General features: G+C 47.1%; 3 protein-coding genes across 3 annotated transcripts; 1 reads left to right on the top strand and 2 right to left on the bottom strand.

Annotated features, from left to right (window-relative positions):
* The first annotated feature begins 681 nt into the window (after positions 1-681).
* LOC125552640 (putative protein phosphatase 2C BIPP2C1) lies at positions 682-5,032 on the top strand. The gene is made up of 9 exons (XM_048716261.2): positions 682-1,043; positions 1,147-1,868; positions 2,609-2,670; positions 2,853-2,922; positions 3,660-3,747; positions 4,014-4,183; positions 4,311-4,454; positions 4,551-4,679; positions 4,794-5,032. The coding sequence occupies exons 1-9, from the start codon at positions 935-937 to the stop codon at positions 4,959-4,961; spliced, it is 1,662 nt and encodes a 553-aa protein (XP_048572218.2). The 5' UTR covers positions 682-934; the 3' UTR covers positions 4,962-5,032.
* A 551-nt stretch (positions 5,033-5,583) lies between these two features.
* Positions 5,584-7,199, bottom strand: LOC125552641 (non-specific lipid transfer protein-like 1). The gene is made up of 3 exons (XM_048716263.2): positions 6,650-7,199; positions 6,144-6,176; positions 5,584-5,984 (listed from the first exon to the last, which is right to left on the bottom strand). The coding sequence occupies exons 1-3, from the start codon at positions 6,987-6,989 to the stop codon at positions 5,764-5,766; spliced, it is 594 nt and encodes a 197-aa protein (XP_048572220.1). The 5' UTR covers positions 6,990-7,199; the 3' UTR covers positions 5,584-5,763.
* Positions 7,200-8,100: 901 nt separating this feature from the next.
* LOC147976509 (uncharacterized) lies at positions 8,101-9,826 on the bottom strand. The gene is made up of 4 exons (XM_087519799.1): positions 9,671-9,826; positions 9,072-9,515; positions 8,626-8,667; positions 8,101-8,464 (listed from the first exon to the last, which is right to left on the bottom strand). Exons 1-4 carry the CDS (start codon positions 9,756-9,758, stop codon positions 8,274-8,276), a joined length of 765 nt encoding a protein of 254 aa, XP_087375925.1. The 5' UTR covers positions 9,759-9,826; the 3' UTR covers positions 8,101-8,273.
* Positions 9,827-21,408: the final 11,582 nt, after the last annotated feature.

The following is a 21,408-nucleotide window of genomic DNA, read 5'->3' as shown; positions in this document are numbered from 1 at the left end:
TAATTGTTAGTCAGCTATCGAACATTACCTTTATTCTAGCTCCGCGCCTAGGGTCAAGACTTATTTTTTCCCCGTAAAGGTATAAATTTAAATTTTGTAAGCACCTTGAATCAAACATTATATTTGATGCTGCCTAGTTAATTTAACCAATGGAGTAAATATGGTTTTCTTAACTGAAAGTCAGCTAAGAACAATCTATGATAAACCCCTGGACTTGTTCTTGTTTTTTGTAGATCCAAAAAAATATTTTGTAAGCATTTTCAATAATTTTTGTCTAGTTTACTTGAACCAATTGGTAAAACTACTAGACCTTCACATGTGAACCGATCTCTTTTAAAAGTAGTACCAAGACTTTGCGCTACCTGCCCCTCACCTACTCTTCCAGCGTTTCGACGCCACAAGCATTTCCCCCGTTTCCCCGTAGTCCTTCCAAACCTGACCAAGAAAACAAGGCCATGGACAAGCAAGATGCCGGTGTAACCGGCCGCGCCAAATACAAACTTCCAGGAGGCCCTTTGTCCCAAAGCGACGACGCCGAGAGCGACGGGCCAAACTATGCGAGAGAGATAACTCGATATTCCACCGCCCCAAAAGCAGAGACGAGCTCCTCCCTCCTAGAAAACGACGCCGTCCGGCCGCCGAGCAGCGCACGCGCAGGCACCCCCCGAGCCCGCGCCCCCGCCCCCGCCCCCGCCCCAGGAGACACACCACCTCAAAAGCTCGGACACGAGCTTCCTTCCCTCCCCATTAAGCCTCCTCCCCCGTCCCTCCGCCCCAATCTCAGCTCGCCCCTCACTACCATCTTCACCAACGCCGCCGTGCTACGGGCCATATCTCGCTCGCTCGCCGCTGATCCCCAGAAAGTAGAGCCCGACCCCTTTTTTTTCTGGGCTAGCAGCCAGCCTCCTGCTTCGGCATCGCCTTGCGTGAAGCCATGGCCGAGGTCCCTGGAGCTGCCGGCGCCCTCGTCTCCCGGCCCCGGGAGGTCGTGGACGCCCCAGAGCGCGCGCCTGCTCCGTCCCGCGAGCTCTGCTCCGCCGTCGGTAAGGCATCCTCCTTGGACGGCGCCGCGGTTTACTGCTGATCGATGATAGTTTCCTTTATGAGTTTCGTTCTTCGATTTGAGTTTTATTTTGGTTTATGTAGATGCCGTTAAGGAGGTTCCTGGAGGTTCGGAGGTCAGAGGCGCCGTTGACGCCGACAAGGCAGCCGGTCTGTGTTCCGGCGCCGAGCTCGAATCGGCGGAGCCGGGTGTTTCGGATGCGAGATCAGAAGCTCCGGCGGCGCGAATCCACGAACAGAAGCTGGGTTGCGGGAGTACGGGTTCCGATGAAGCTGCCGCAATCAGCCATATCCCCTCACCGGTTGAGCCGTCGCCGTCAGACGCCAGTTCGAATTCAGACACCAACACCACCACTGGGGCCATCGGTGGTGCTTCTTCTCCCCCTGCGGACGGGCCCCTGTCCCCGTCCCTGGCAGAAGCAGCTGATTCTCGAGGACGCGAGCCAGAGGCAGCACACGAAGAGCCAACGGGCGCGTGTGGGGCGCCTGCGGTGGCCTCTAGCGAGCTCGGAGTCGAGTCCAGAGGGGATTCCGACGGTCAAAACGGCCTTCTCCAAGGGGAATTGGAGTTGCGTGCCGGCGGCTTTTTGCGTGGCGAAGGGGCAGAGACGGAGCCTGAGGCTCTAGAGGCCTCCACGACGCAGGTTGAGGAAGGAGTGGACGGGATGGAGACGAGCTTGGATGACTCCGAGGCGTCGGACGGCTCGACCACGCAGGAGGACTCTGACACCGACGTGGAGACGGAGTCCAGCAGCTCCAGCGTAGAGGAACAGGACACGGGATATGGCGTCCACGTCCCACTCATGGTACGACTTCCGTGCAAACCTCTGAGCTGTGTGCTACTCATCCACGTTTATACGCTTACCGTCGGTACACCGATGATCCGATGATGTGTACTACTCTGTTAATCTGCCTTTTGATTTCTTCAAGTTAGCTCTTTTGGATTTTTTGACAACAGTCCATCTTACTCTGTGGAACATTAGACGGTAGGCGTAGCAATGCTTCCTTTTTGTGGTAGAAGAATCTGCTTTATGTGGTGCTCTGCTCTTCTGTTGATATTTGATTTGGTTTGGGCTATTTTGATATGCTCATTTATATATCCTAGTAATTGAGTAAGGGGTGGACCATGCTTGTGCGAATGGACAACCTGTTCAGCTAACTGAAGAAATTAGGCAGTGGGCGGCTAGGCGGCAATGCTTCCTTTTTCTGTATACTGCATTATGTGTTGATATTTAGTTTCAGTTTCTGGCTACTTACTATTTGGCTATGCTATTTTGATATGCTCATTTATATCCTAGTAATGGAGCAAGGGACCACGCTTGTACAGTTGTACTAAAAGGGCCTTCTGTTGAGCTAACTGAGGAAATTAGGTCCTACTGCATGAAAAGGATGCACCCCTGTTTGCATAAATTATCAGCACATGGATTGTTCAAGGCAAATTAGCATTGACTTTGTCCAATACTGCAGCCTTGTCTGTAAACCTTAGCTTGTGCTGTTATATGAAGATTAGGCGATGATGTGTACCTGTGTTTTCCCCCCTTTGTAGGAACAAGTGACCTGTGCGGTGGCCAGGGAGAACAACGCTTCGGAGACGAAGAGTTCTGATAGGTACTATTATTTTGCTTTATATCTTGTATACGCACCATAAGCTGAGTATAGCTTGATCTGTTTGGCACACATGCATATGGTTATTCAAGATGTCCCTTGTTTTTTTTTCCTTTAGCCTTTCTAACCCTTGAAGCCTGAGAAGATGGTTTATTCGTGTTTTGACATGCTTAATTCATATACAGGATGGATTCAGTAGCTGTATCAACACTTGTGCTGGCTTCAGGTGCAGCCATGTTACCTCATCCTTCAAAGGTAATGGACCTAATAGTTGTTCTTTTCAGTCTGTTGTAGGTAATGTATATTTGGACTAAACTTATTCTACCCAGTAGATCAGTGGAAATACTGTCATGTTCGTTCTGCTCTCAATGTTCTGGAAGTTGCTGTTTAAGGCATTGTCAAATACTCCCTCTGTTCCTAAATATAGGTCTTTCTAGAGATTTCAACAAGTGACTACATACGGAGCAAAATGAGTGAATCTACACTCTAAAATATGTCTATATACATCCGTATATGGTAGTTCATTTGAAATCTCTAAAAAGACTTATATTTAGGAACGGAGGAAGTAGTTAAATGTAAAGAACGGAGGCACTTGTTACATAGATCCTTCTATGCTCATAATTTGAGATTAAATTGAGCTCAACATTACTCAATTAACTCATGTTTGGTGTAAGCAACTCTTTGTTAAGATTTCAGCATCTAGACTCATATATTTGCTTTTCTTGACTTCATATTTGTGTGCTTCCAAATGTTAAAACGTATATGCCATCTATAGTTCCTAGAAGGCCTACAACAAACAACTCTAGGTTGCTGTCAGACATATATACAGTTGTAACTGCATCTACTGGTTCCTTCATGCAGATACTATACAGGGAGGAATATTTACTCTCCATGTGCTTTTATTCTGTTATATTATGTGCTAAAATAAAATGCATGCAATCAATTCATGTTGCTCTTAATTTCTCTAATGTTGATATCTGTTAAAAATACAGGTGCATACAGGTGGTGAAGATGCTTATTTCATAGCTTGCGGCGGCTGGTTTGGTGTAGCAGATGGAGTTGGTCAGTGGTCATTTGAAGGTAAACCATACCTCATCAGCTAAATTTCGGTTGCTTTATCTTGCGAGTGCGTTTAATTCCTGGGTGTACAAAAAGAAACTCCTGGGTGTACAAATTTCCCTTTCAGAAAGTGTGTTCACTCTTTGAAAGTGTTTGTTAGCTAGCAGTTAACATCAGTATGTTTTAGATGTCAGTAGCTAATTTATTTGCCATGATTACCTTCAATTATACCGTACAAAATATGGGTTTATGTTCTCATCATACTCTTGTTATGCTTTTGCACTCAGGAATCAATGCGGGGTTGTATGCGAGAGAGTTAATGGATAGTTCCAAAAAAATTGTTACGGAGAATCAAGGGGCACCAGGGATGAGAACCGAGGAAGTTCTTGCTATGGCGACAGTTGAAGCACGGTCCCCTGGCTCTTCAACTATCTTGGTTGCTCACTTTGATGGGCAGGTATGATCTTTTGTCAATTTTTTTGTGTGAATTCTTTCATCAAGAGGCATGCATACCACTTGCTGTAACATTTCTTGGTGGTTAATTGTACATGTTTTTTTTTCTCATCAACTGACTGATATGGCAGGTCCTTCATGTATCTAATATTGGCGATTCTGGGTTACTGGTGATAAGAAATGGACAAGTATATACACAAACAAAGCCGATGACATACGGTTTCAATTTCCCGTTGCAAATTGAAAATGGCGTCGATCCTTCAAGACTTGTACAGGTGACACAGCGCTTGTTGTCGCCACTATCCTGTTATTAGTTTCTTCTTTTGAGCTTTCTCAGATTTTAACATATGAATTTCTCTCTTTATTCTCAGAATTACGCTATCGATCTACAAGAAGGTGATACCATCATAACAGCGTCAGATGGTCTGTTCGACAACGTCTACGACCATGAGGTGGCAGACATTGTCTCAAAATCTCTAGAAGCCGACCGCAAGCCTACGGTCCGAACCTAATCACTTTTCTTGTTTGAAAAAAGAAAAACCTAATAAACCAACCTACAGAAAATATGAAACCAAGAATCATCCTGACATGTTCATTTTGCGTAACTTGTGCAGGAGATTGCCGACCTCCTGGCTGCTAGAGCAAAGGAAGTGGGCAGGTCCGGGTCCGGGAGGAGCCCGTTCTCGGATGCGGCGCTCGCAGAAGGGTACCTGGGTTACTCCGGTGGCAAGTTGGATGATGTAACAGTTGTCGTGTCCATTGTTCGGAAATCTGAACTATAGACTGTTGATAAGTTGTATTTCTATATCTAATGGCCATGGCCGCAGCAAGTTGCGAGCCGTATTCGGGTGGAGTTCAAATGCTTGCATCTTGAGCTGAAGAATGACCCAATTGCTTAGCTTCCATGCATTAATCATATCCAGGATGTGCGAAACTCGGAGGTGCCATCTCCCCGTCTACATGACATGATAGCTTAAGCAAAGAATAGAGAGAGCTAAGCTAGAATATAAACAAAAAAGATATCTTCTCTCTCTTCTGAATGAGAGCACAATGAATACAAAGATTAGAGCACGCTGTGACACTTATCAAAATCTCACCCCCGTTTCTGGCCTCTGAAAATGAACGTATCCGATCACTTGTTTCTGTTTTTCTTTCCTTTTTTTTAAACGGAGGCAAAACCCCGTTTCTGTTCTGAATGAGCTGCTCGCCGTGACACTTCTCACAATCTCACCCCGTTTCTGGCCGCTTGGTCTGATGCCAGCAGTTGGCAAAACCAAAAGCAGGCTACTTTTCTAGAGACTGGCAAGAAAATTCGGTAGCCAAATTTTTAGAGTGCCAACACGTTGGCATGCCAAAAATTGGCATCGAACCAAGCAGTCTCATTGTGTATGGAAACGAGTCATATATATGAATGTGACATCTGTATAAATGGAATGGAAACTCTCAGATAAGATACATCTCGGTACATGCAGCAAAGCCAGCAACAAGGCTGGGTCTGCTTTCTCAGCTGTGTCGGGCGGGTATAGCGAAAATGGTCACATGAACGACGAACAGGTTTGCTGAATTACAGGCGCGCCCAGCTGCTCACACGAGCAGGGTCATCACAACGACAGTCGCTGCGGCTAGGAGGACGTCTGCTGAAGACGGGAAGGTGGCCACGGCGGAGGCCGACGGCGATGGAGCTCGAGCGGTGGTGGAGTCGCCGCTTCCGGTTCCGGCTGCGGCTGGTGATTCAGCCGAAGGCGTGGATGGTGACGGCGAGCCCCCGAAGAACGGAGCACCGGAAGACGGGGCAGGTGCAGGTGCTGGAATGACGGCAACAACGTCAGTAGAGTATTAAAAGAGTTGCGATTTTTTTTACTCCAAAAAAAGAAAGGATTACATATGTTGGTACTTTGCTGAGATATGGTCGAATGATATATGCGGAATCAGAAGGGAAGAGAAAGAGTGGTTAGTGAACACACCTGGAGACCCACCGGTCACGCCCGGAATGGAAACTGCATTAGCGAAGAGGGAGATCGTCAGAATATAGTTCCGTCAGTTTTTTCTCAGTTCATAATTCCGTCAGGTTCAGTATTTAGCGATGGTTTTGCTAGGTCTCACTCGACTAAGATTTTCAGATTTTTCTTAAGTCTCAACTGATTCTGAAAAATGAAACTTCAGCTCAACAAAATATGAAATTTGCACTTTTCTAGAAAAAGTAGTAGTACTATAACCGACTGAAAAAGTGCAAGCTTACACTTTTCATCACTAAATTAAAACTGCAATTCACACACACACAGACCCAACAACAACTACGGTAGCAATTGTTTCACAAAAATTGCAAGAGAAAGATGGGAGTGACTATCGCTCAATCCGATAAATGAACTTTCCATCTTCAGTCAGCTATTGATAGGCGTAGTATTTTTGCATTTGCGAGTGGTGGAGAAAGAAGAAGAAGAAGAAGAAGTAGAAGAAGAAGAACACTTACTGTGGCACTTGCTGAAGGGAGGCGTCTTGACCTTGCAGGCGCCGGGCAGCTGCAGGGCCTTGGTCATGTTGAGGGTGACGCCGTAGTCCTGGCCGCCCTGGAAGGCCTGGCAGAGGCAGGCCACCTCCTTCTTCACCACGTCCTTGAGCCCGGAGCAGCAGGTCGCCTCCGGCATCGCCACCGTGCTCCCCTCCTGCACGTAGCTCAGGCACCCCGCCAGGCTGATCAGGGCGTCGCTGCAGTCCACGGCCGGCGCCGGCGCGGCCACGGTCGCACCGTCGACGTGAGCCACCACCGCGGCCAGCGCGAGTAGAAGCAGCAGCGACGTCCTAGCTGCCATTCTCGCCGGCTGCCGCTGTAACTTGTGTGCACGCTGCACCAGAGCTATCTACAACAGTGGTTTCAGAGCGTGTGATATGGTCCGTGGAATGCGGTGTGAGATTGCTAGGGGGTGGGGTGCGTGGAGGGCGTTTTTATGTTTGCGACGGGCTGCCAGCGCCGCATGCACCACTGCATCAGTGGGAAGTTTGGTTAGTGTTGCACTGTGCTGGCAGTGGCACTGGCAAGAGACAGAAATGGAACTCATTGCTCCTCCTCATCCTAGGTCAAAGAAAATGGCGGCATATAGAGCAGCGATTCTCCCACCGAGACACTGACATCTGCGCACGCTGCGAAGTGCTTGGGAAATCATAGGCCTGGGATCGGTGTGTTGATGCGCCCTTCTGGTCCCAGCCACTAGTGAAAGGGCGGCTTGGCATGGCATTCCTTTTCCGAAGCGGCGGTGTGCCGACATGATGAAGTTCGAATGGTGGCAGTGGCCTGTGGCTGTGGGGGTGAGCCAAAAGAAGGTCGCCGCCGTCGCCGTGGTCGGCCGGTGACCATGATCAAAGGGCCGGGAGCCTTTAGGATAGCTTTTTTCTAGGGAAAGCCTTATAGGTAGCTGGGTGGGCGGTTGCACGGGAGAAAATAAAAGAAACCGAGCGCACGATGGCACGGGGGAGTGGAATCGAGGCTTTCCGAGAGCTGGGACCGAGCAATGTTATTACCAACGCCGGTATGAACACCAAACCTCCTTTTTCTAGGTCTGAATGCAATGCCACGATGTACTCTATGGCCTAATGGCTGCTTATGTCGCCGCGTCGAATTGCTCACGTCATGTCCAAGCAACAGCGCTAGCCGCTAACATGTTCGATCGACTGCAAGCTGCGGTATGCGATTGGGTGTGGCTAGGTCTTAGTCGGCTGAGATTTAGCAAAGTCTCAGTCAAGTGACATAACATTCAAGAGAAAAAAAGAAAAAAAAACTGAAAAGAAAATTTGCACGAATCTCACGGATAGAGACTTAGCAAGACTGTAAGAGATTACAAAACACTGAAGACGAGGAAGCACAACAAATAACGAATGATTGTGAACGGGGCGTTCACTTTTCTTCTATAGATAGATAGAGTCGAGTCTAACGTACAATCGGAGTAAAAATTTCTAGTGGTTCGATCCTAACAAAAAGTACCTACCAGTACTTCAATTGCTATCTCGTGATAAGGCTAACTACAAACTGAATCCACTTGGCTATAATAGAAGGCTAACTACAAAGCCAATCCGCTAAGCCAACTTGAAACCAGAAGGGCCTAAAATAGCGCTGCAACGGCAAGCACCGCGCCAACGACCATGGCTCCCATGGGAGCGAAGGTATTAGCGGCAGAAGCAGCCGGCGGGGCGGTCGGAGAGGTCGCCGGCGTTGACGCAGGAGACGGAGAGCTGATGGCGTCGGGTAGGGTGGCGGCCGGCGCTGGGGTCGGTGGCAACGGAAGCACTGGACCTGCAGGCGATGAACATTCTTGACTTCAATTCGATTTAGAAAAAACAAATCCAGTAATCAACTCGGCAGCTGGTGGTATATTTATTCAGTCCGAGAATTATTTCACAGTAGAGCAGTTTCGCGGGTCAATTTTTAGTTCGTCGTTGAAGATCAGTACATACCAGGTTTGGGTTGTGCCGATGCAGGGGGTTGCGCAACGGGAGCTGCACAAGCATAGTAATCAGGAAATTAGTTCAAAATGCACCAAGATTCAATATTTTCCTTTCTGTTAAGATTTGTGTAACAGATCTAGATTTTTTAGGGTTAATAAAAATACGATTAGATTAATCCTCACAAAAATTAGGGTTAACAACAACTTTAGATTAAACATCGCAAAAAGATTTCAGATTAAAAAATGCACTCTAACAGACAAAATGGGAACCCTAACTGGGCCGCTCCAGGGCGTCTATTGGTGCAAGATGGATAGCCGCGGGCCATTTCAATAGATGGATGCATCAGCCCAATCTCACAAACCGATCGGACGCGGGCTACGCAGACCGTCGGACGAAGTTAACAATGAACCCAAAAAAAAAAACAAGGAACCGCGGCACACGATCACGAAGCGTACCTGGCGTAGTGGGAAGCGTGGGCATCGGCGACGGCGCGCTGGATCTCGGTGCGGACGCAGGCATCCAAGGAGCAAGAGCCGGCGCTGCGGTCGGCGGCACGCGCACAACCCGAGCAGCGGCCATGGGAGACGAAGCCGGCACGGGCGCTGGTGCAGGACCGCCGGAGGGTGCATGCACGGGGGGCACGGCCATCATAGGCGCCAGAGTGGGCGCGTTCGACGGGAGGGTGGGCGTCGGCGTGGGCGCGTTGGACGACGGAGCCGTGGTGGGCGGCACGGGCAGGGCAGGCGTCGGCAGAACTGGCGGGACTGCTGACGGTGACGTGGGCGCAGCCACCGGCGGCTTCGACGGAGCGGTGGCAGGCGCCGCGGCCTTCTCCTGGAAAGAGGACCTCGCAATGCTGCGACGGAACCACATGTCGTGGAACATCACGGGAATGTTGACTGCAACGACGGGGAAAATGAAAGAGAGTTAAGCTTGATCCCCATCGCCGATGACAGCGAGAACGATCTAACTAATAGATCGATGTGGCAGATGCAAGTACACGACGAGCGATCGAACTAGATGCGCAAGAAAAGCAACCTCCGAAAGCTCTGGCGTGTGTTGTACTTACATGATTCGGCGACGGTGGTGGCGCAGAGCACCAACGCCAAAACGGCGATGCTCTTCGTAAGTAGAGCCGCCATGGGAGGCAGGCGATGGAGGCTGGATGGGTTAGGGCTAGATGAGCTGCGCGTTCGCGTGCGTGTGTTTCCTTCGCGCGCTCTCTCGTAACAAGGGCTTTTGATGTGGATCGTAGGGCAATATATATAGCGCGAAACAACATGGAGAAGCTAACCGATTTTTAGGTTTTTTCGTAACAATATATAATTCTGAATCCAGCCACCCTAAAAAAAACTGAATCTAGCCTTAGTTGTTAGGATTTCGTGATTCTTTACGAGGGAAAACTATATTTTCCGGGTTTTTCTTTACAGATAATAATGTTAGGGTTGCCTCCAGATGAATTAGTATGGGTTCATGTTTTTTTCTGAAGGGATATAGGATTGGGTTCATGTGCTGGAAAAAAAATCTAGTATCGTTCTCGGTAACGCGCACGCCGCTCACCACGTGGCCCGGCCCTCTATATGTTTCGGACAATTTTATTCCTTTCTTTTTGTTTTGTCTGAATATGTACTATCTCATAATTTTTCTTGAATTTGTATTTTGAAAAATGTTCATCACGTACTTGAATAAAACACCATGTATTAAAAATTGTTGACCCTGTGTATAGAAAATGATCATCGTGTATTTGAAAAATGATTCAACGAGTATGTAAAAAAAATGTAACCTTGTGTTTGAAAAATGGTCATCGTGTATCTAATTTTTTCCCGCATATTACATAAAAATAATTGTATATTTAAAATTTTGATCACTTATTACAGAATTTAATGTATAAAAATATATGGGAAAACTATTTGCGTATTGAAAAATGTTCATAGTATGTTTTGAAAAGTTTCAGCACATATTTAAAAAAATCATGAATAAAATGAGAAAATAGACCAAAATAAAATAAATACAAAGTGAAAAATGAGGACAAAGTAAAAATAAAGAAGAAACGACAAAAAACTGAAAGGAAAAAAGAGAGACAAAAAACAAAAGACCAAAAAACGAGGAAGAAAAGAAGCGAACACCGTAGCTAGAGTTAAGCATGAAAGGATCAAAGAGGTCCAAAAGGGAGGGTGGGTAGGGATTTTAGCTTTTCCTAGCTATTTTTAGGGATGGGGATGGATGAGTTCTCTACATACACAACTAAGGTAAGAACATCCTATACGAAAAATCTAGAAGCACATGTTTTGCAAGAACCAAAGCTTACGAATGCCATCGAGGCTGACTCTATTCTCCTCAATGCTCACCCCAAAGGAAGAAACTTAGTCTACTAGTGGTTGGTCTTGAGGTGATTGTCGAACCTGTACAAACTTCATTGGAGCACACTATAAGAAGAAAGCTTTTGGATGAAGCCAACTGTCCACACTATAGAAAACTACACATCTGTATTTTATGACAACATCAAGATAGTCGTACTTGTGTTGTCGTAGATGTGTTCCGTGGCAATAATCACTTTATCATCTAAGTGTTTTTGGCAAGGATAACCGACACATGTGACTATAAGGGGTCACTCTTAAGCTATTGGGTGCAGGTTCCGGATCCGATACCCATTAACGATGTTGGCCAATGAAGATCCTCCATGTGCCGGCTTCCCACTTGCCAATGGAGCCACACGTCAGCTCTTCATTGGAACAAATGTCGCCATTCAATGGACGACATGTGACTATGTTGTTGGAAGTATGCCCTAGAGGCAATAAATTTGTATTATTATATTTCCATGTTTATAATTAAGTGTTTGTATTCTATGCTATAACTGCTATGATCCTGAAATATGCTATTCAGTGGAAAATTCATATGCACTTGAGGAATGATAAAAGGTAAACCCCCAGAGAGTTTACGAAAAGGGTTTCCCCCCGCTTTATATTATAAAGCAACAAACCAGGCATCCAACATAACAGTACAAAGAGTAATCAAGTCAAAGTCGTTCTGGGGGCACAACAAGACAAGCCCCAAATAAACAGAGCTAAAAAAGAAGCTAATCCCGCTCGGGAGGTGGTGGAGGTGGTGGCGGAGGCGGCGCAAATGCCGAAGCCAAAGAACGAAGACCCGCTATGATGATGTCGATGGCGTCCCGGTCTCTCCGCTTGCTAAACGGTCTCCAAAGCTGTAGAAGGCCACATAATTTGTAGATAACATCAGTCACCCACCATGGTATCACGCGTTCTATGACTAGCTTATTACGGTTACACCAGAGGGTCCACGCTAGGGTACCCAACGCCACCCACATGGATGGGCGGCTAGAGCCGGGGAGCCTAAGGACCTCCCCAAACAAGTCCGGGAGGTTGTCATGGCACCAGTTGCCACCGACCACCTCCTGGAGGCAACTCCATTTGAATTGTGCCATAGGACACCGGAAAAAGATGTGATTGCAGTCTTCCGACACCAAACAAATGGGGCATAGGCCATCCCCAGGGCCATTACATTTGCGGACCTCCGTACCCGAGGGTAGGCGACCACGGACCCATTGCCATAGGAAAATGCGGATCTTCAAGGGGAGTTTGATCTTTGATCTCCCAGAGCACCGAGAGTTTCACTGGGCCAGGGGTGGGGACAATCGCCTGATAAAGGGATCTCGTCGAGAAGCGGCCACTTGACTCGAGGTGCCAAGAAATAGAATCGGGTTCCAGGGAGGGCGGTGTACGGTAATACACTCGAGCAATTCATCCCATTGCTCAAGTTCCACCGCCCCGAAGGTATGGCGAAAGGCAATAGCTCCCAAGTCAGCTAAGGCCACAGCCACATATAGCTGTGGGCGGACGCAGATCACGAACAACATGGAGAAGCGGTCCACAAAGGGGCGGGTCGCTGCCCATCGATCTAGCCAGAACAGGGTGCCGGAACTGGTACCAATGTTAATGGAGGTCCCAATATGCAATACCGGCATCAGATGTATCACCGATTGCCAGAATTGGGACCCACCAATTCTATACACAAATGCCAGTGGCTGTCTGCGAAGGTACTTTGCGCGGATAATCTCAAGCCACATACCGCCCTCAGCAGTCTGAATCCGCCAAAGCCATTTGGAGAGGAGGGAAATATTCATTCGCTTGGACGAAATAACCCCAAGACCTCCTTGATCTTTCGGCTTGCAGATCTCAGACCACTTCACCATGTGGTACTTCTGTTTATTGTTCTCTTCCGCCCAAAAGAATCTGGAGAGGAGTTTGGTGACCCCGTGGTGAAGGGATTCATGCAGACTATAGAATTCCATGATATACATCAATAAGCTAATAAGGGAGGAGTTCATCAGAATCACTCGAGCGGCTTTGGATAGCCACCTCCCCTACCAGGTCTCCATCCTAGGTTGGAGCTTGGCGATTATTGGACGAAAATCCTTCTCAAGCAGGCGTATGTCACTAAGTGGCACGCCAAGGTAGGTGGTCGGGAATGTTCCCAAACGACAGTTCAAGCGGTTGGCAATTCGCTGAGCTTCCATCAGGGAGTATCCCATGACCATCGCCTCACTCTTGGCGAAATTAATTGTGAGGCCCGACATTTCCTGGAAGGAGAGGAGGAGGAACTTGAGATTCTGAATATCCTCATCCGAGCCTTCCACCATCATAATGGTGTCATCACCATATTGGAGGTGGGTCAGGCCTCCATTCGCTACCAGGTGGGGGCAAATCCCCCTAATGTGGCCGGCGCGCTTGGCTAAATCAAGGATCGAGGTGAGGGCATCAACCACAAGATTGAATAGAAAGGGGGATATCGGGTCCCCCTGTCGGACCCCTTGGCCCGTTAAGAAGTATGGACCAACCTCCCCATTTATGTTCACCGCAGTCCGACCACTCGTGACCAACTGCATCACGCGCGTGACCCAGTGGGGTGATCAAACCCGCGTTTGAGAAACACTTCCCGAAGGAAGGACCAGTGGACCGTGTCATAAGCTTTATGGAAGTCAATTTTGAAGAACACCGCGCGGAGGTGTTTCGCCTTGACCTCATGGATCACCTCATGGAGGATGAGGACCCCGTCGAGAATAAATCGACCTTTCATGAAGGCCGATTGGTTTGGGTGATGAATCTGAGGCGCGATAAGGGCCGCCCTAGTGGCGTACCCTTTGGACAGAATCCTAAATATCACATTGAGGACTGTGATAGGGCGGAATTTGTTGGGGAACATAGTAATTTCAAAAAAATTCCTACGCACACGAAAGATCATGGTGATGCATATCAACGAGAGGGGAGAGTGTGTCCATGCACCCTCGTAGACCGAAAGTGGAAGCGTTAGCACAACGCGGTTGATGTAGTCGTACGTCTTCACGATCTGACCGATCAAGTACCGAACGCATGGCACCTCCAAGTTCTACACACGTTCAACTCGATGACGTCCCTCAAATTCCGATCTAGCCGAGCTTTGAGGGAGAGTTCCGTCAGCACGACGGCATGGTGATGATGATGATGTTCTACCGACATAGGGCTTTGCCTAAGCACCGCTATGATATTATCGAGGTGGATTATGGTGGAGGGGGGCACCGCACACGGCTAAGAGATCAAGAGATCAATTGTTGTGTCTCCAAGGGGTGCCTCCCTCCTCGTATATAAAGGAGTGGAGGAGGGGGGCAGCCACCCTAGGCGCGCCCCATGAGGAGTCCTGCTCCCACCGGGAGCAGGACTCCTCCCTTCCATGTGGGAGTAGGAGAGGAGAGGGAAGGAGAGAGAGGGGGAAAGGAAAGGGGGGCGCCGCCCCCTCCTTGTCCAATTTGGACTGGGGGGAAGGGGGCACGCGGCTGCCCTTGGCCACCCCTCCTCTTCTCCACTAGGGCCCAATAGGCCCATTAGTCTCCCCGGGGGGTTCCGGTAACCCCCCGGTACTCCGGTATATGCCCGAAACTCCCCGAAATCATTCCGGTGTCCAAACGTAGTCGTCCAATATATCGATCTTTATGTCTCGACCATTTCGAGACTCCTCGTCATGTCCATGATCACATCCAAGACTCCGAACTACCTTCGGTACATCAAAACACATAAACTCATAATATAACCGTCATCAAACTTTAAGCGTGCGGACCCTACGGGTTCGAGAACTATGTAGACATGACCGAGACATGTCTTTGGTCAATAACCAATAGCGGAACCTGGATGCTCATATTGGCTCCCACATATTCTACGAAGATCTTTATTGGTCAAACCGCATAACAACATACGTTGTTCCCTTTGTCATCGGTATGTTACTTGCCCGAGATTCGGTCGTCGGTATCTCAATACCTAGTTCAATCTCGTTACCGGCAAGTCTATTTACTCGTTTCGTAATACATCATCCTGCAACTAACTCATTAGTTGAAATGCTTGCAAGGCTTATAGTGTAACACCCATGATGCGGCTATATCTCCCACGTGTCGGAGCACGACTTAGAGGCATAACCGCATGGTAGGCAAGTCGCAAGAGGGGTAATCTTTACATATCCCATGTACTGAATAAGAAAGGGATAAAGAGTTGGCTTACAATCGCCACTTCACACAATACATAAATATAGCATTACATCATCCAGAATACAATCAAGGTCCGACTACGGAACCAAAATAAAGAGAGACAACCCCTAATGCTAGATCCCCGATCGCCTCGACTGGGCTCCACTACTGATCAACTAGAAATGAAACAACACAACAATCACGATCTTCATCGAGCTCCCACTTGAGCTCAGCTGCGTCATCTGCACTGGTATCATCGGCACCTACATCTGGTTTTGGAAGTAATCTGTGAGTCACGGGGAATCAGCAGTCTCACACCCTCGTGATCAAGACTATTTAACCTTATGGGTAGGAAAAGGTAGTGAGGTGGAGCTGCAGCAAGCACTAGCATATATGGTGGCTAACTTACGCAAATGAGAGCGAGAAGAGAAGCAAAGCACGGTCGAGAAGCTATAAAGATCAAGAAGTGATCCTGAAACTATTTACGTTCAAGCATAACACCAAAACCGTGTTCTCTTCCCGGACTCCGCCGAAAAGAGACCATCACGGTTACACAAGCTGTTGATTCATTTTAATGAAGTTAAGTGTCAAGTTTTCTACAATCGGACATTAAAAAATTCTCATCTGCCCATAACCGCGGGCACGGCTTTCGAAAGTTTAAAACGCTGCAGGGGTGTCCCAACTTAGCCCATCACAAGCTCTCACGGTCAACGAAGGATATTCCTTCTCCCAGGAAAACCCGAACAGACTCGGAATCCCGGTTACAAGACATTTCGACAATGGTAAAACAAGACCAGCAAAGCCGCCCGATGTGCCGACAAATCCCGATAGGAGCTGCACATATCTCGTTCTCAGGGCACACCATATGAACACTACGTACAACTAAAACCAACCCTCAAGTTTCCCCGAGGTGGCGCTGCAAGTGGCTCTGTTTTGGACCAACACTCAGAGGAGCACTGGCCTGGGAGGTTTAAAATAAAGATGACCCTTGAGTCTGCAGAACCCAAGGGAAAAAGTCTTAGGTGGCAAATGGTAAAACCAAGGTTGGGCTTGCTGGAGGAGTTTTATTCAAAGCGAACTGTCAAGGGGTTTCCATTATAACCCAACCGCGTAAGGAACGCAAAATCAAGGAACATAACACCGGTATGACGGAAACTAGGGCGGCAAGAGTGGAACAAAACACCAGGCATAAGGCCGAGCCTTCCACCCTTTACCAAGTATATAGATGCATTAAAGTAAACAAGATATAATAATGATATCCCAACAATAATGATGTTCCAACAAGGAACAAACTCCATCTTCACCTGCAACTAGCAATGCTATAAGAGGGGCTGAGCAAAGCGGGAACATAGCCAAACAACGTTTGCTAGGAAAGGTGGGTTATAGGATTGTCATGGCAATATGGGAGGCATGATATAGCAAGTGTTAGGTATCGCGGCATAGCAATAGAGCGAACAACTAGCAAGCAAAGATAGAAGTGATTTCGAGGGTATGGTCATCTTGCCTGCAAAGTTCTCAGAGTGGACGAAAAGCTTGATCCTCGTAAGCGTACGCAACGGGTTCCTCGATAACGAACTCGTATCCCGGTTCTACCCAAGGCAAGAACACAAGCAAAGGAAACCACAATCAACCACGGTGCAATGCGCAAGCAACATGATGCAAACATGGCATGATATGCGGGATGTGATATGCAATGCATATGCGTGCTCCGGAAGGAAAAGATTGAACCAGGCCTCAACTTGGCAAACCAAGAGTGCCGCTGGAAAGATGAGTTGATTTCAGTCGAAATTGATATAAAGATCATCGGAATCAGATGCACGGTTTGCAAATGGCAAGCAAAGCAAGAATGGCACAATTCTGCGATTAACAGCATGATGCCATCTAGAATGCAACAAGAAACTAAGCTGCTGCACTCCAACATAGAAACAAAGCACATGGCAGTGATGTCCTCAAGATGCTTGACAAAAGATGAACACTGAGCTACGGCTAAATCACACAATAGCAGGTTCAAACAAGCATGGCAAAAGTGCAAAAGATATCAGCATCACAAACTTAGTGAAAATAACATGTCAGGAATAACATCAGGAAGCAATGTCTAGAGCAAGATAACAACATGCTACAGGAACATATCATGGCAAAACAAGGCACGACATGGGTCTACTCAAAGAATATAACAAAAGTCCCTTACTGACCATAAGCCAAAAGGGCACACAAAATATGATGGCACCCATGTAAAAATAGCAAGTTTCGTTAACAGATTCAGACTTAGCAGAAAACTGGACATGACATAAACAGAGTTATGAAGGCATGTTTGTGAGCTTGATTCACTCACCAAAAGGCATTGCATGACAAGCTAAGCATACTACCAAAAAAGGCATGCTCATGAAGCCAACCATGGCAAGAACAATCTCATAGCATGCTTGGATCAACTACAACAACCTTGGCAAAATTGATTAACACATAAACAATCTGCCAGGAATATTTTATAGCAAAAGTAGAGCAAGATTGAGTCATGCTAGGGCACTCCATAAATGCAAACAGGGACATGGATGGATAGAGCATGACCATATGTCAAAATCATCCTTATTGAACATACTCAAAAGAAGCATGGATCACTTTGTAGAAACATGAATACATGGCATAAAAATAACAGCAGAGCAAAGACTTGGTGAAATTCTAAGTCCCTGTAATCAACAATATCACGAGAGCTACTTTGCATGCTTGTGCTAGTCACCACATTGATCACAAAAATACATGGCATACACCCCTGTAAAGATGGCATGGCATAGCCCAAAACACATGTAGAGCTCAAGTCCATATGCAGCACACAATAAATGTAGCAAAAATGACAAATGCTCATAACCTTATAAGAATCAGCACCTAACATTTTATAGCACTCTTGCATCAACTATTTGGGCATCAAGATGGACTCAAACAAGCATGTCACAATGGACAAAAATGAAGAGCACATTATGATGAACATTTTGATATATCATGGATGCAAAACGGAGCTACCGTGATGAAGTTATGATGCGATGAACAGGGATTGAAAATGTTAAAGACTTAGGGGGAAAACGGGGTCAACCTAGGGTTTGACTGGATCTGGATCTGGATCTGGGCTGCGCATGAACCGAGGTCCATCGGAGCTCTCGCCGGAGCTGCGGTGGGACGGCGGCCAGAGTAGGAAGACGAAGCGGAGCGGGATGGCGGCGCACACGGGGCACGCGGGCGAGCGGCGTCGGGCGACCGACTCGGGCGCGCGGGCCGGGAGGGCCCGACCCGGGCCGCGACAGGCCTGGCGGCAGGGAGGAGAGAGAGGGCGCGGGCGCGGGTGAGGTGGCGCGCTACGGTTGGTGGAGAGCGACGGCGGGGTGATGTGGCGTCATGTGATAGGTCGGGGTAAGGTGGCCGGCGGACATGTCCGGCGGCGGAGTGGACATGTCCGGCGTGCGGAGGAGGAAGATCTAGGGTTTGCACCGCGAAATTCGGAGGGAGACACACACACATATATATAGGTAGAGGGAGCTAGGAGAGTCCAAATGGAGTGTGGTTTTCGACCACGCGATCGTGATCGAATGACCGAGAGGATGGAGGGGGTTTGGAAGGGTTTGTGGGCTGTCTTGGAGGGTTGTTGGGCTGCAACACACACGAGGCCTTTACGGTTCCCCGGTTAACTATTGGAGTATCAAACGAACTCCAAATGGCACGAAACTTGACAGGCGGTCTACCGGTGGTGTACCAAGGCCGCTTGGAAAATCTCGGCACATTCCGAGAAAGTTTAACACCCGCACGCGAAAAGAGACAAGAGGGGGACGCTGGAGGACGTAGGAGTGTCGGATTGCAAAACGGACAACGGGGAAAATGCTCGGATGCATGAGACAAACACGTATGCAAATGCGATGCACATGATGACATGATATGAAATGCATGACATGAAAAAAATGCAAAACGAAGACAAAACCGAACCACGAAGGGAATCTCATGTCGCATCTCCGGAAAAGGCAAGAGTCGGAGTTACAAATATGGAAAGTTGTATCTGGGGCGTTACATATAGTGATGTGCATTACCGAGTGGGCCCAGAGACACCTCTCTGACAATCAGAGTGACAAATCCAAATCTCGAAATACGCCAACCCAACAAGTACCTTCGGAGACACCTGTAGAGCACCTTTATAATCACCCAGTTACGTTGTGACGTTTGGTAGCACACAAAGTGTTCCTCCGGTAAACGGGAGTTGCATAATCTCATAGTCATAGGAACTTGTATAAGTCATGAAGAAAGCAATAGCAACATACTAAACGATCAAGTGCTAAGCTAACGGAATGGGTCAAGTCAATCACATCATTCTCCTAATGATGTGATCCCGTTAATCAAATGGAAACTCTTTGTCTATGGCTAGGAAACATAACCATCTTTGATTAACGAGCTAGTCAAGTAGAGGCATACTAGTGACACTCTGTTTGTCTATGTATTCACACATGTATCATGTTTCCGGTTAATACAATTCTAGCATGAATAATAAACATTTATCATGATATAAGGAAATAAATAATAACTTTATTATTGCCTCTAGGGCATATTCCCTTCAGTCTCCCACTTGCACTAGAGTCAATAATCTAGATTACACAGTAATGATTCTAACACCCATGGAGCCTTGGTGCTGATCATGTTTTGCTCGTGGAAGAGGCTTAGTCAACGGGTCTGCAACATTCAGATCCGTATGTATCTTGCAAATCTCTATGTCTCCCACTTGGACTTGGTCCCAGATGGAATTGAAGCGTCTCTTGATGTGCTTGGTCCTCTTGTGAAATCTGGATTCCTTTGCCAAGGCGATTGCACCAGTATTGTCACAGAAGATTTTCATTGGACCCGATGCACTAGGTATGACACTTAGATCGGATATGAACTCCTTCATCCAGACTCCTTCATTTGCTGCTTCCGAAGCAGCTATGTACTCCACTTCACACGTAGATCCCACTACGATGCTTTGTTTAGAACTGCTCCAACTGATAGCTCCACCGTTCAATATAAACACGTATCCGGTTTGCGATTTAGAATTTTCCGGATCAGTGTCAAAGTTTGCATCGACGTAACCATTTACGACGAGCTCTTTGTCACCTCCATAAACGAGAAACATATCCTTAGTCCTTTTCAGGTATTTCAGGATGTTCTTGACCGCTGTCCAGTGATCCACTCCTGGATTACTTTGGTACCTCCCTGTTAAACTAATAGCAAGGCACACATCAGGTCTGGTACATAGCATTGCATACATGATAGAGCCTATGGCTGAAGCATAGGGAACATCTTTCATTTTCTCTCTATCTTCTATAGTGGTCGGTCATTGAGTCTTACTCAACTTCACACCTTGTAACACAGGCAAGAACCCTTTCTTTGCTTGATCCATTTTGAACTTCTTCAAAACTTTGTCAAGGTACGTGCTTTGTTAAAGTCCAATTAAGCGTCTTGATCTATCTCTATAGATCTTGATGCCCAATATATAAGCAGCTTCACCGAGGTCCTTCATTGAAAAACTCTTATTCAAATATCCTTTTATGCTATCCAGAAATTCTATATAATTTCCAATCAACAATATGTCATCCACATATAATATTAGAAATGCTACAGAGCTCACACTCACTTTCTTGTAAATACATGTTTCTCCAAAAATATGTATAAAACCATATGCTTTGATCACACTATCAAAATGTTTATTCCAACTCTGAGAGGCTTGCACCAGTCCATAAATGGATCGCTGGAGCTTGCACACTTTGTTAGCTCCCTTTGGATCGACAAAACCTTCCGATTGCATCATATACAACTCTTCTTCCAGAAATCCATTCAGGAATGCAGTTTTGACATCCATTTGCCAAATTTCTTAATCATAAAATGCGGCAATTGCTAACATGATTCGGACAGACTTAAGCATCGCTACGGGTGAGAAGGTCTCATCATAGTCAATCCCTTGAACTTGTCGAAAACCTTTTGCAACAAGTCGAGCTTTATAGACAGTAACATTACCGTCAGCGTCAGTCTTCTTCTTGAAGATCCATTTATTCTCGATGGCTTGCCGATCATCAGGCAAGTGAACCAAAGTCCATATTTTGTTCTCATACATGGATCCACCTCAGATTTCATGGCCTCAAGGCATTTTGCGGAATCTGGGCTCACCATCGCTTCTTCATAGTTCGTAGGTTCGTCATGGTCTAGTAACATAACCTCCAGAACAGGATTACCGTACCACTCTGCTGCGGATCTTACTCTGGTTAACCTACGAGGTTCAG

The sequence above is a fragment of the Triticum urartu genome, chromosome 4A (genome assembly GCF_056163025.1).
Source record: "Triticum urartu cultivar PI428250 chromosome 4A, HENAU_Tu73, whole genome shotgun sequence".
In the NCBI taxonomy this organism is placed as follows: Eukaryota; Viridiplantae; Streptophyta; class Magnoliopsida; order Poales; family Poaceae; genus Triticum; species Triticum urartu.
This window is presented reverse-complemented; position numbering and strand designations above follow the sequence as displayed.